This window comes from Theropithecus gelada, chromosome 5, assembly GCF_003255815.1.
Source record: "Theropithecus gelada isolate Dixy chromosome 5, Tgel_1.0, whole genome shotgun sequence".
Lineage (NCBI taxonomy): Eukaryota > Metazoa > Chordata > Mammalia > Primates > Cercopithecidae > Theropithecus > Theropithecus gelada.
In genome coordinates this window covers 85,547,204-85,561,481 of record NC_037672.1, presented here as the reverse complement: position 1 = coordinate 85,561,481, position 14,278 = coordinate 85,547,204, and the positions used below count along the sequence as shown (strand labels likewise).

The following is a 14,278-nucleotide window of genomic DNA, read 5'->3' as shown; positions in this document are numbered from 1 at the left end:
CTGTCTCTTTATTTCTGCCCCTGGAAGAAAGAAGTGCAGTGTCAAATTTATGAGCACCAGTGGAGTGCAATGAAAACAACACTGAATGTTATTTTTAAAAGACCTGAGTTCAGATTCCTTTTGAGCCACTCATTCTTTCCATAAGCTTGGGCCAGTCACCTCTCTCCACTGGGCCTCAGACCTTTTTGCAAAGTGAGGGGTTTGGAGTAGGTGATTGCTATGGCTTTTTGCAGCTCTGTGGGATTAAATATTAGCCAGATTAGAGATAAATATCAGGCTAGGCACGGTGGCTCATGCCTGTAATCCCAGCACTTTGGGAGGCCAAGGTGTGCGGATTGCTTGAGACCAGGAGTTTGAGACGAGCCTGGGCAACTTGTTGAAACCCTTTCTCTACAAAAAATACAAAAGTTAGCTGGCCGTGGTGGTGCATGCCTGTAGTCCCAGCTACTTGGAAGGCTGAGGTAGGAGGATCACCTGAGCATGGGAGAATCATCTGAGCCTGGGAATTCAAGGTTGCAATGAGCCGAAATTTGGCCACTGCACTCCAGCCTGGGCAACAGAGCGAGACCCTGTCTCAAACAAACAGAGAAAGATGAACATTTCAGAAAATATATTTTTTGAGGAATATAATGACTATGAAACCTAAGGACCTAGGTCTTAGAGCAGTGGTTCTCAGCTGGGGGCAATTTTACGCCCCAGGGGACTTTGGGCAACTTCTGGAGACATTTTTGCTTTTCTAATCTGGCCTTCCTCTACTTGCAAATACTATTTAATCCTTTCTACCCTATTTTCCCCTCCCTTCTCCCTGTCCTTTTAGCCACCACTCACCAGTAATCAGTCCCTCTCTGGCTTTTCCCCACTTGGTTCCTCTATCCCCTTTGTCACGATTAGGTGGCCACAGCAAGGCAAAGAGGACGTCCAGATTGTTCCTATCCTTTACAGGGTTTTAGTATTGATCATGGAAAGACTTGCTGGCTCTGGGGCCTTCTTTGCCTTGGCAGTGACCCACTGTGGCAGAATGCAATGTTCTGGTTTGGGGTCTCAAGCTAAGGGCTGGCGAGAAAGGCTGCAGAAGTATAAATCTTCAAAGTGAATATGTCCCAAAGGGGCTGGAGAGTTGCACCAACTTTTAGGGTCTTGATTTCCCTCACTGGTTCTTACATTTCATGTAACTATTTTCTATACATTTTTTTTTGCACTTTTAAAAGACTTTTTATATAAATGAATTTATAGGCTAATCAAAAATGTTTGTCATAACGTATATCCCAACTTTTGGTTCAGAAAATGTGGCCACCATGCCCACTGGGAAATGTTGGGATCTCCATGAAAGAGGTGGCTGGATGAGAAATCATGGCTTGAAGGTGGGAAAGAAAAAAAAAGAAAAGAAAGTGGAAAACAAATTAACTTATTACAGGATGGCATCGTGGTTTCCTGGCATGGAGTTGAGTCTAGAAATCAGTCCTGCACAAGGTATGCCTCAGCGCTCACTAGATATGCTGGAGAACCTGGTTGTGGTGATTGTGAACTGCTTCACTGCTTCAGAATGTCTTTCTTCTGTTTCTCTCCAGCAACAGTTGAGCAAGAATATCAAGTTTGGGCAGCGGCCACCCAATGCCATTCCCATGAAGAAGGCAAACAGTGGAGAGGCTAGCTTAGAAGAGGATCTGTTCCTGACCAGTCCCATGGAAATTGTGACTCAGCAGGACATCATCCTCTCAGACCCCGAGAACAAGGTAAGTCTCCTCCAGGGAGTTACTTGATTGATTGCTCATAAACCAGGGCAGGATATTGGGCCTCCAGTAACCCTGGGGTCTGCGGTGGGGGAATTAGAGGGAGGATCTTTTCTGATGAGTGGCTCAGGGCTCAAGGGCACTTCCTGGTAGGGGTCCTGACCTGTAGCCAGCAATGAGGATGGGGAGAAAGAGGAGACATGCCCTTTGCAGGCGGTCTTCCCAGTATCTTTCACTTACGCTTCAAGGCTTATGCCTACCTCTTCTGGGAAGCTGTACCTGGCCTCACCACAAGCTGTACTATCTTCTCATGCCTTCACTGTGTGTCTTCACCATTTTTTACATGTCTGTACTCCCTATCTATGTCCATGTAACTGTTTTCTCTCCATCTCTAAACATGGGATTCCTTGAGAACAAACTGGGTCTGACATATCTATGTCTCCCTAGGACTGAGCCACTGCCTGCTTTGCAGCACTGCATAATTATTTGTCCAACTGGACTAATTTAAAGGGAAATGAAAAAAGAAATGCGTAGGGGCTCCATGAGACAGAAGACATCAAACAGGCCAACTTGAAGAGTACCTGGCCTGGAAAGAAAGTCACACTGCAGCGCCATCCTGTCTAAATTTGATCCTTGACACTTTGAGCATATCCTGAAATGAGAGTTCTTCCAAAGCAGCAGCAAAGATGCCCTTAGACCTCTTAGGGAAAAAGAAGCAAAGTCCAACCAGTAGTGAGTCAGGAATTCTCTAGGTGAGGCACTGGGGTTTCACTTTAAATAAATAAATAAACAAATAAATAAATAAAGCATTCTCTAGGCTTTGCCCATCAGGACCCCTGGGATTTTGCTGGGCGTTATTAAAATGGGCATGCCTCAGAAGAAATCATGCATTATCAACTCATGCGTCATAAGAGTAGTGAGAAAGATGAGTGATTTGCAGAGGCGAGTGAGGAGGGTATGTGAAAAAGGACATTCTTCCCCTGTTGCCCATTGTGACACCTGGCACCCATGCATTGGCACCCTTTGTGTGGTAGGTCAAGCAGGGATGGGCCCATCTCTCCCAGCAGGTCTAAAATTGCTCTTCCCAACCTCTCCAGTGCTAGGCAGCAGCAACAGCCATCGCCTTGGTGCAGGGGTATCCTGAGGTCTGAAGCAAATGTCCTCACAGTTATTGATGAGCTCATAAGTGCTAGGCACTGTGGCCTAGGGGATTGTTTGTTCAGCAGGCACTGTCTCAGATATGGGTGTTACAGAGGTGAACAAGATTCTACAAGGGGCTCCCCACCTCTGTAGTTTACACCCTAATGAGAGGGTGTAACAAACAACAAATAAGTCAACAAATATATAAATATAATCATTTCAGATCAAGAAAAATGCTGGGTGCACAGAAAATAAAACAGGGTAATGGAAAAGTGAGTAACTTGGTGGTGGAGAGGTCTCTTATTTGGATGAGGAGTGTAGCAGGACCCTGGTGGGGGCAAGGAGGGAGGGTAGAGCGAGGTGCCAAGCCGGACTGTATAGACCATGGGAAAAGGGTAAATTCTATTTTGAAGATAATATGAAGCCTTTGAGTCATTTTAAGCAGAGCAGAGACATCATCTGATTTGTATTTTCTGAAGATCCTTCTAAGTGTGGTGTGGAGAATGGATGGAGGTAGGGCAAGCTGACGTTGCTCTGGAAGGGAAGAAAAGACGCTTCTGTAAGAAATGGCAATATCGGATAGATGGTATCACAGGGGCCGGGCACTGTGGCTCACACCTATAATGCCAGCACTTTGTGAGGCTGAGGTGGGAGGATCACTTGATGCCAGGAGTTGGAGAACGACCTGGGCAATATTTTGTAGAGACCTCATCTCTACAAAAAGTATAAAATAGGCTGGGCGCAGTGGCTCACGCCTGTAATCCCAGCACTTTGGGAGGCCGAGGTGGACGGATCACCTGAGGTCAGGAGTTCGAGATCAGCCTGGCCAACATGGTGAAACCCCATCTCTACTTAAAATACAAAAATTAGCCAGACACAGTGGTGCATGCCTGTAATCCCAGCTACTCAGGAGGTTGAGGCTGGAGAAGAGCTTGAACCCAGGAGGCAGAGGTTGCAGTGAGCTGAGATCATGCCATTGTACTCCAGACCAGGCGACAGAGCGAGACTCTGTCTCAAAAAAAAAAACTTTTATATATATATATATATATATATATATATATAAAAAATAAAAAATTAGCCAGACGTGGCCCATGCCTCTAGTCCCAGCTACCTGAGTGGCTGAGGCTTGAGCCCCGCAGTTCTAGGCTGCAGTGAGCTGTGATTGTACAACTGTACTCCAGCCTGGGTGACAAAGTAGAGACCCTGTCTCAAAAAAAAAAAAAAAAGAAGATACCACTATAAGAGGCATAGTGAGCCATATGAAAGGTACAGATGACCTCTGGGGGTCTCTTGGGCATGCCTAGGACATGGGGGTATGAATCTTTAGCCTTCTTCTTCTTCCTTTCTGCTGTTTTCTTGGCCCCTCCCTGGTCTTTCACCTTCTCAGCCCAGCTCTGCATGTGGAGTTGGTAGGCCTTCTTTCTTCTCACTCATTGCTTAGATGGGGGAGATGTGGCTGGAGAAGGGGCAGAATCAGCCAGCAAGGCCAAAGCATTGAGGTTGGAGGCCATGTATGAGACACAGCCCTGCACCCCAGGGAAAGTGGCCATTGAGCTACTCACATTCTCTCAGGCAGTGGAGAAAAACACAAAGGACCGAGACTGGGGACTACCCAGGTGGGAAACACATTGAACTCGGGGAGAGGCTGGTGCACCCTCTGTGTCTCAGGCAGTGCTGTTGGAGTTTGGATATTAGCATAGTCCCCACTGGGACTCCTGCCGGCTCTCTGAGGCCAGCTGCCCCCCTGTGTAGAGGAGGGGGCGGCCCTACCCAGGCACAGACAGTGTCTGGTTATTTGCCCAGAACTTCCTGTTCAGGCCTTTGACTTGAATGCTCTCTTACTGTTCCAGTCCAGTGATACGCCAAGTTCTCTAAGTCCTCTGAATCTCCCTGGAGCTGGAAGTGAGATGGAAGAGAAGGTAATACGATTTGAACTTATTTATTTAACTTCTTTCCTTAGTTAACTTTCATCTTCTCCCCCCTCCCTTTTTTTTTTTTTTTTTTTGTGACCTGCTGCCTCATTTTCCATTCATAAATGTTGCCTACATATATTTAAATTCCTTCAGAATGCCACTAGTGACAGATGTTGGAGCGTCTGTTTCCATAGCAAGGCAACTGCTGGAACTGAACTCTGCTCTGAAAACTAGCCATACTCCCAGCATGCCTATGTTTGGGGTCCTAGAAATTGGTAGCTTTCCTCAAAGGATCATGTACTTCAAGACCCTGTTAATTGAAGGAAGAGGGCATTCCAGAATAGCTGAACTCCAGTCTGTAAGGAAATTAGTCCTCTTATATTTAGAGAAGTGAAACAAAAACAAAACAAAAAAGCACTTTAGCATTTCTCTACTTTTATTTTATTTTTTTTAACCTGGGACTTTACCGGCAGGAGTGTAAGAACGCTGTGGACTCTCCTCTCCGGGCACCTCTTCTGTAGGAGCAGATCTGCCCCACTGAGAACCTTTAATCTGCACAAGGGGACAGACATCCTCCCAAGGCCTGGCAGACAGTATAGGAAGCAGGATCTGCTCCTGAAGAAGGGGATGGCTCAAGACAGTGCTGCCACCCAGACAATGAGGAAGCCAGCTGGGATAACTAGAAACAAAGCACAGCACTTAAATCTCAGCGTCAAGTGCTTATCTACGTCTTCAGTCTGTCACATTTGGCTCCGACTCCTTTTTCTCATGCATCTATTAGGGGATGGAAACAAATGTTTAATTCAGCAACAGCTTAGAATCTGATGCCTATCATGAAGATAACCATAAATAAATGAAAGCTAGAAGGCCAAAGGCTGATTTTTCTGTGCTGCTTGTCATAAATTAATATGTACTGAGCATCCATTTTGCTGTTAGAGCTAGCTGCTTCGTCTTTCATCTTTTGTGCATAAATATAGAAGATAATTGCAAAATGCAAGCCCTTCCGCTAAACCTCACCACTCCATGCTTACAGCAGGAACAAACAGATAAACCCTGGCCACATTGGAGTTGCTGGCATAGTGCTACGCCCCCTGCAATACTCTGGCATTGTGTGGCCAGGAGCCCTTTGCTTGCTGCCAGCCTGTGAATTCTCTGTAGGTACAGGCATGGCATTCTACCTTCTGATTCAGTGTGGCCTCTGGGTTCTGGCTGTGTCACGCACTCTCTGATCTTTTCAAATCTACACTTCATCTGAGGTTGTGATTTTTCAGTGATTGCATCTGTATTCTAGAGCTGCAGGCCATTCCACAATTCATCCTTTGAAGGACCGCACTTGTCCCCGTGGCAGAGTTTTGCCGCTCATTTTTCTCATCAGGTCGCTCTTGCTTTTATCTTCTCAGTGCAGTCAGTACCCTGAGACTTCTTTGGAGTGATTGTACCAAAACTTTTTTTTTTTTTTTGAGACAGAGTCTTGCCCTGTAGGCTAGGCTGTAGTGCAGCCTAGCCATCTCACTTCACCCTCTGCATCCTGGGTTCAGGGAATTCTCATGCGTCAGCCTCCCCAGCTGGGATTACAGGTGTGCACCACCACACCCGGCTAATTTATTTTTATTTTTAAAATTTTTGGTAGAGATGGGGTTTTGACATGTTGGCCAGACTGGTCTCGAACTCCTGGCCTCAAGTGATCTGCCCGCCTCAGCCTCCCAAAGTGCTGGGATTACAGGTGCGAGCCATCGCGCCCAGCCATACCAAAACATTTTTGCTGATCAGGAATTTCGTGTTCCAGGTATAGATGTTTTGCTTTATTTTCCTTCATTCCTTCAACAAATATTTATTGAGCACTGACCAAATGAGGTTTGCTATGTGGGTGTAAAGGGGACCCACACAAAGATGAAAAAAGACACATTCCCGGCCTCAAAGGGACTAAGTGCTGTGTAGGAGCTGAGGCATATATGCAGTGTCTAAGAGTTTAACGGTTCTTAGCACAGAGGTGATCTAGTCCAGGGATCAGCAAACTACTCATTATTTTAGGATTTGTGACATGAAGCTACAAGTACTCTCTTTTGTGCCACTCTTCCTTCATAGCACAAAAAGCAACCAAAGACAATGGGTGTGGCTGTGGCCCGGTAAAACTCTGATTTTCCAAAACAGGCTGTGGGCAGGATTCGGCGTCCTGGCTATGTTTTGCTAATCTCAGAGCTACTCTGAACCTCGTATTAGTCAAAGTAGGACAATTAGTTCCTAAAAGATACATGACCTTTAAAAGTTAATACCAGTGGACGCTGGCGGAACAAATAGTCAGTGTCCTTTGGTTTCAAAATGGGTGTTCATTTCATTTTCCAAGGAGTCCCCTCTGCTCACCTGCATTCCCTGGGTCAGGCTGGGCAAGGCACGCACTGGAAGGAGTGCTACCATTCTGCGATTTCCTGCAGGTTGTCTTCTGATCCCAACTGACTTTCTATTTTAATCTCTCCTATAGGTTGCTCCCGTTAAACCGTCTCGGCCAAAAAGGCACTTCTCTTCTGCTGGCACCATCGAAAGTGTCAACTTAGATGCCATTCCCCTGGCCATTGCTCGCCTGGACAACAGTGCCGCCAAGCACAAGCTGGCTGTTAAGCCAAAAAAACAGAGGGTGTCAAAGAAGCACAGGCACCTAGCCCAGGTGTGTAGAGCCTGCCCGGGCTGACCAGACAGGTGCCCTTGCCTACTGGGCACTAATTCTACAAGTGGGTTGGCATTGGCGTCAAGCCATGGAAAGACCTGAGTGTGTCCCCATCGGGAACTTGAGTGTGTGACGGTGTTGGGGAATACTCAAGCCTGTTTACTTTCTTCGCCCTTTCTGCCATGAGGCTGGTGGACCTCAGAGGGAGAGGGTGCTTTTGAGGGACTTCAGACCCATTGTGTTTGCTTTGCAGTGGAAAAGTGGTTTAGCCAATGCTCCCTCAGTTTGACTAGGATAGGCTTCCAAGTCACAAGCTTCAGGGGACATTGATGAAGTCCAAGTCTCTTTTTGCTCATCTATCTAATGCTGGAATATTGGTTTCCCCCTTGTTTGTTCATATTAAGAAAAGGAATTAGGGAATGACAAATAAAGGAGCTGTGGGGGGTGGGGGGGCACGGAAACAGAATACACCTCCTTTCCTCCATTCCCACGACAGAGTCTTGCGTGGGGTGATCAATGCCTGAGTTTAGCTATCCCTGAACTTGAGAATACCTGCTTCCAAGTGTTCTTGAGAAATTAAGAGGGACGCTGGCACTGTGAATAGGAAAAGGAATGACTGTGGGTGGAGAAAGCAAAAAGCTAATTGTGTTTCCCTTCCCAATGTTAGGATCCACAACATGAGCAAGGCGGCCTTGAGAGTCGGCCCTCCCAGGACCAGAATGGACACCCAGGCGAGGAGAAGCCAACGTGGCAGGAAGAGGAACCCAATCCGCTGGATTCCGAGGAAGAGAGAAGACGCCAAGAAGACTACTGGCGAGAATTGGAGGCCAAGTGCAAGCGGCAAAAGGAGGAAGCAGCCGAGAAGAAACGCCTAGAGGAGCAGAGGCAGCAGGAACTGGAGAGGAGGCTTTGGGAAGAGAACAGAAGGCAGGAGCTCTTGGAGGAGGAGGGCGAGGGGCAAGAGCCGCCTCCAGAGGCCGAAAGGGCGCCGCGGAAAGAGCAGCGGCGGAGCGTGGAAGCGCCAGGCTGGGAGGACGCCAAGCGGAGGGAGTGCGAGGAGCGCGAGCGCCTGGAGGCCGAGGAGGAGCGGAGGCGTCTGCAGGCCAAGGCCCAGGCCCAGGCGGAGGAGAGGCGGCGGCTGGAGGAGGACGCCAGGCTGGAGGAGCGGAGGCGGCAGGAGGAGGAGGAAGGAAGACGCGCGGAGGAGCTCAGAAGGCAGGAGGAAGAGGAGCCCGAGGGATGGGAAGAGCTGGAACAGCAGGAGGAGCCGGAGGCGCAGGGGCCGCACGATGCGGCGGAGGAGGTTGGGGAGTCCCTGCGGGGCCCGGAGGAGGAGGATCTGGAGGGAGAGGAGGAGGATCTGGAGGGAGAGGAGGAGGATCTGGAGGGAGAGGAGGAGGATCTGGAGGGAGAGGAGGAGGAGGAGGGCCAGGCGCACTTGGAGGACGCGAGGGTCCAGCTGAGCGAGCTTCTGAACGACTTTGAGGAGAGGCCAGAGGAACAGGAACGCCTGAAAGCCGAAGTTTGCAAGGAGCAGAACTCAGAGGCCGAGCGGGGAAAAGAGCAGCAGAGAAGGAGCGGGGATTTCCAGGGGGCCGATCGTCCTGGGACCGAGGAAAACAGAGAAGAAGGGGACACGGAGCCTCTCCGGAAACAAGAGGGGCCTGTGGAAGCCGCGCAGCCTCCGGTGGAGAGGAAAGAAGCTGCCGCCCCTGAACAAGGCCGCAAGGTGGAGGAGCTGCGGTGGCAGGAGGTGGACGAGAGGCAGACCATGCCCCGGCCCTACACGTTCCAGGTGTCCTCCGGGGGGAAGCAGATTCTCTTTCCCAAAGTCAACCTGAGCCCCGTGACGCCCGCAAAGGACAAGGGGCTCACGGCTGCCCCCCAGGAACCAAAGGCCCCCAAAGTCAGCCCAGCCCAGCATGCGCTACCCTCGTCCCTGAGCGTTCCCCATACCGCCATTCTGGTAACGGGCGCGCAGCTCTGCGGCCCGGCAGTCAACCTGAGCCAGATCAAGGACACCGCGTGCAAGTCCCTCCTGGGCTTGGAGGAGAAGAAGCACGCGGACATCCCCGCTGGGGAGAACCCTCCCCGAGGCCCTGGCGACGCGCGGGCGGGCAGCGGGAAGGCTAAGCCCCCCCAGGAGTCTCCCAGCAGCGCGTCCGCACTTGCAGAGTGGGCTTCCATTCGGTCCAGAATCCTGAAGAATGCCGAGAGTGACCCGCGCAGCAGCGAGAGGGACCAGTCGAGGCCCGGCGATGAGTCTACTCCCAGGGGCCGGTGTGATTCCCGCGGGAACCTCCGGAAGACTCCGCCAGTCAATGCAAAGTTCTCTATTATGCCTGCCTGGCAGAAATTCTCCGATGGTGGCACGGAGACCTCCAAACAGAATGCGGAAGCTGAAAGCATACGAAAAAGACCCATGCTGGTACCCAGCGAAGAGACAGCCCCCCAGCCTCCTCCTGTTGGTGTTCGCGAGCTCGGGAAGGGTCCGGAGAAGTCGGAGATGCACCGGGAGCCCGCAGACACCACCGAGGGATGTAAATTTGCCAAAGACCTCCCGTCTTTCCTTGTCCCAAGCCTTCCTTATCCTCCGCAGAAAGTGGTGGCCCACACAGAGTCCACGACCTCTTCGGACAATGAGACTGCAAACGGGATAGCAAAGCCAGACCCTGTGATGCCAGGTGGGGAGGAAAAAACCTCACCGTTTGGAATAAAATTGAGAAGGACCAACTATTCCTTGCGCTTCACCTGTGACCAACAGGCAGAACAGAAGAAGAAGAAGAGGCACAGCAGCACCGGAGACAGCGCAGATGCCGGGCCGCCTGCAGTGGGGAGCGCTCGTGGAGAGAAAGAGATGGAGGGTGTGGCCCTCAAGCATGGTCCATCCCTCCCCCAAGAACGGAAGCAAACCCCCTCCACCCGGAGGGACTCGGCTGAACCTTCCAGCAGCCGCTCTCTTCCTGTGGCCCACCCTGGGCCCCCACCGGCCAACAGCCAGGCCCCGGCTCCACAGCACGACAAGGCAGCAAACAAAATGCCATTGGCACAGAAGCCAGCACTGGCTCCCAAGCCCACCAGTCAGACCCCACCGGCATCCCCGCTTTCCAAACTGAGCAGGCCCTACTTGGTAGAGCTGCTGTCTCGCCGAGCGGGGAGGCCGGACCCAGAGCCAAGTGAGCCGTCCAAGGAGGGCCAGGAGAGCAGTGACCGCCAGCCACCCTCGCCCCCAGGCCCCGAGGAAAGGAAGGGACAAAAGAGGGACGAGGAGGAAGAGGCGACAGAGAGGAAACCCGCTTCCCCACCTCTGCCTGCGGCTCAGCGAGAGAAACCATCCCAAACACCCGAGGCCGGGAGGAAAGGTAAGTAGCTGCAGGGGGGGAAACTGCTTCCAGCCGAGGTGTCAGAGCCAGCGCATCGAGGAGAGGTCCACACGCAGGTTCGTGAGAATAATTTACCGACAATACAGATTTGAAAAAGGAAAGTTTTGTTAGAACGCTGCAGAACAAAACAATGGGGCGCCTCAGTGAGAGAACTGAGTGCCCTGGTGGATTTCCCTTAGGAGCATTTATGGACCTTAGATCAGGAGCTTAAGGGTAATTGGAAGGGTAATTTGGGCCACATTAGCCACGTAGGTCATGATAAATGATTACATTTGTGGACATTTTGGCGCCTTAGTGTCAGCAAGGGTTGCAAAATGAGTGTTGCCATGACATTCCAGAGATGTCTAGAAATTCTAGTTATAAAAGTTGAAAAGCCTGGAACCAGATGCCTACATTAGATACTAGGGAATTTTAATTCTGAATTCCCCAGATAAGGAGTTCTGCCTCTGGATGGTCTGTTGGATGGTCACCAGGTGGTGTGCGCTCCTTGTCTGCCTCTGTCCAGCTCGTTGACTATGTCACTGCTGGAATCAGAAGTGCCCACTGCCAAAAGTAGCCAGTGGAGCTGGTGTTGGCCACACCTTCATTAGACACTCGTGAGCCATAGTAAGGCTCTTTACTTCTCATTCTTTCAAATCTGGGAAATGCTGACTGACTCTGCAGTGTGTCTGCAGTTCACTCTTGATAATGATACTTATTTACACAAGCAATAAAAGGTGCCAACACTTAGATGAATGCGTTTTCGGTTGGCAATAGAAATTGAAATAATAATCCCGGGGACTGAAGATGTCATTAACCATTTTGAGGGGGCCTCACAGTGATGATAAAAGTGGTCGAGTGAGTGTCCCCGACCAGTGTCTTCACTGTATCTCTGGGCAGTAGTGGCACCATGATGGCAGGTTAGGGGACTTTAGGTGTCTCCATCAGGCCTATGGATCCTCTCTATAGGATAATTGACTATCCCCATTTTATGTAAAATGCTTTGCAAATGCAGCTTGGGTCCCTCCACCCCACCACCCTCCAGCTCACCACTGCAGAGCCCTCCTACAAAGAAATTCTGGAGCAAGCCTTACCTCTGGCTGACCCTGATGTTTCTTCAGATTCAATGTTTGGGCCAGCAAAGCTGTCAGTTGGATTAGCTTTTGTGCCCCTTCAAAAGAGAACCTTCATCTGATACTTTTTCTTTTCTATTATGCAGAGTATAGGAGGTAAAATATGGGTCAAAGCCAGAAGTTACTCACATTTCCCAGAGAAATTGTCCCCTGAGGTTTTCTTGGGAGGGATGTTTTCTCCTTTGTTCAAATGTTTAGATTTGGGGCAATTTTTGCAGAGAAATGATTTGTTTCCTGAGGAGTGTTGGTCTGGTTATTTGCCTTTACAGAAGACCCCATATATCCTTATTTTATTTTATTATTTATTTATTATTATTAATATCTAGAGACAGGGTCTTGCTATTTTGCCCAGGCTGGTCTCAAACTCCTGGCAATCATGCATCCCTCCTGCCTCAGCCTCCTGGTAAGTGGGACTACAGGTGTGAACCACCACACCCAGCTTGTCCTTTTTGAATGGTTCACTTGCTTGGCCTGGTTTCCTGGAGAGACATGTTGATCCGCAGTTTGTAGACCATTTCTCCCTAATGATTTCTATTTGTCCTGCTGGATTAGGGGCCCAATTTTGGTTTTGCCACTAGCGTTTGTGGCACTGGCTTTCATGGTATCTGCAAAGTCTCTTTCACAGCCTTGTCTGCTATGTCACTTGCCTTTTCCAAAGAAGTCATGCTTCTGCTCACTTCCTTCTCTTAGGGCTGTCCCCTTGACTATTACAATTTTCTCCCCAAATCTCTTACTGTCCCTGTTTTCCTTCCCAGTGGAGCCAGTGAGGACAGATTCTGGGCTGTCACACTCTGCTATTTGAATTTTTCCTGATTCCATACAGAAATAGCCTGAAAGCAAGAATCAGTCTCCATTCACTGGGGTTTTGTTACGCAGCTTGCTGCTGTAGGCCAGGACTGGCCAAATTTGTTTGACTGAACACCCCATCAGGATAAAAATGTTAGGCAAGGACCTCCAATTTATTGGTTGATTGTATACATGTAGTACCATTGTCAGCTAAAACCCCTGGAGCACCAGCTACATTTACACTTAACAACAGTGGATCTAAATCTGCAATTGCAAATCATGGTGCTATTTTTTATTCCCTTTGGCCAACTTCTTGTTGGATCTGATTTCTTTGGAAATAGCAGGCAAAGAGCTCATCAGCTCTGCTATTTTCTCATACTTGTATTATTAGTAGTATATTTTCTGCGGGACTTTCTTTGTGCCATATCCCATTTGTCCATTGTGGAAGGGATCATTTAGTTAAAAGGAGACATAAACTCGCCAAGCTGCAGAACCTCCCACATGCTACCTTCAAGAACCATTGAGAACAAAAAGTGCCCACTGCATGCAGCCCCACATAGCCTTCCCAGCTTCCCTGGAGATTCTTTAAACATACCATTTGTTATAGATAGCCTTTGAATATATGGGCGATGGGGTCACTGCCAGTCAGGGTACTAAGTATTAAAAAAGCTTGATTTTGGCCAGGCGTGATGGCTCACGCCTATAATCCCAGCACTTTGGGAGGCTGAGGTGGGCAGATTGCTTTAGCCTACCAGGAGTTGAGGACCAGCTTGGCAATGTGGTGAAACCCCGTCTCTACAAAAAATACAAAAATTAGCTGGGCATGACGCACACCTGTGGTCCCAGCTACTTGGGAGGCTGAGGTGGGAGGATTGCTTGAGCCTAGTAGATCGAGGCTGCAGTGAGCTGCGATCTCACCACTGCTCTCCAACCTGGGTGACAGAGTGAGACCCTGTCTCAAAAAAAACAAACAAACGAACTTGATTTTGTTTTTATCCTTACATTTAAAAACAGAGAAATAGAAATTCTAATCTTTCTTTCTTAACTCCAGTAAATTGCCTTTCACATTTCCTGTGACATAGGCAACTTTTTGGAGACCAGTGCTTTATAAAGAGGTCTGCATTACCAAGGCTGGGGCCAGTAAGGACACATATGTAGGTTTGTAGGTGTTGACTCTGAATCTACCTGGTGAGATTAAAACAGCAATGATAATCCCCGTGTGCTTGTACTATAAATGCTTTCAGGCTAGGCACGGTGGCTCACACTATAATCCTACAGTTTGGGAGGCCAAGGCAGGCAGATCACTTGAGGCAAGGAGTTCAAGATCAGCCTGGCCAACATGGTGAAACCCTGTCTCTACTAAAAATGCAAAAAATTAGCCAGGTGTGGTGGTGGGCACCTGTAATCCCAGCTACTCGGAGGCTGAGGCAGGAGGATTGCTTGAACCCAGGATGCAGAGGTTGCAGTGAGCAGAGATTGTGCCACTGCACTCCAGCCTGGGTGACAGAGCAAGACTCCATCTCAAAAAAAACAAAAAACAAAAAAACCCTTT

The 14,278-nt window shown here is 49.2% G+C and overlaps 1 protein-coding gene across 1 annotated transcript in view; it reads left to right on the top strand.

The window, feature by feature from the left end:
• KIAA1211 (KIAA1211 ortholog) overlaps positions 1 to 14,278 on the top strand; it is a 157,141-nt gene that overhangs the window by 133,537 nt on the left and 9,326 nt on the right. The window contains exons 5-8 of the mRNA XM_025385665.1: positions 1,569 to 1,733; positions 4,721 to 4,789; positions 7,263 to 7,445; positions 8,113 to 10,807. Coding sequence (XP_025241450.1) covers positions 1,569 to 1,733; positions 4,721 to 4,789; positions 7,263 to 7,445; positions 8,113 to 10,807 — 3,112 coding nt within the window. The remainder of the gene's footprint in view (positions 1 to 1,568; positions 1,734 to 4,720; positions 4,790 to 7,262; positions 7,446 to 8,112; positions 10,808 to 14,278) is intronic.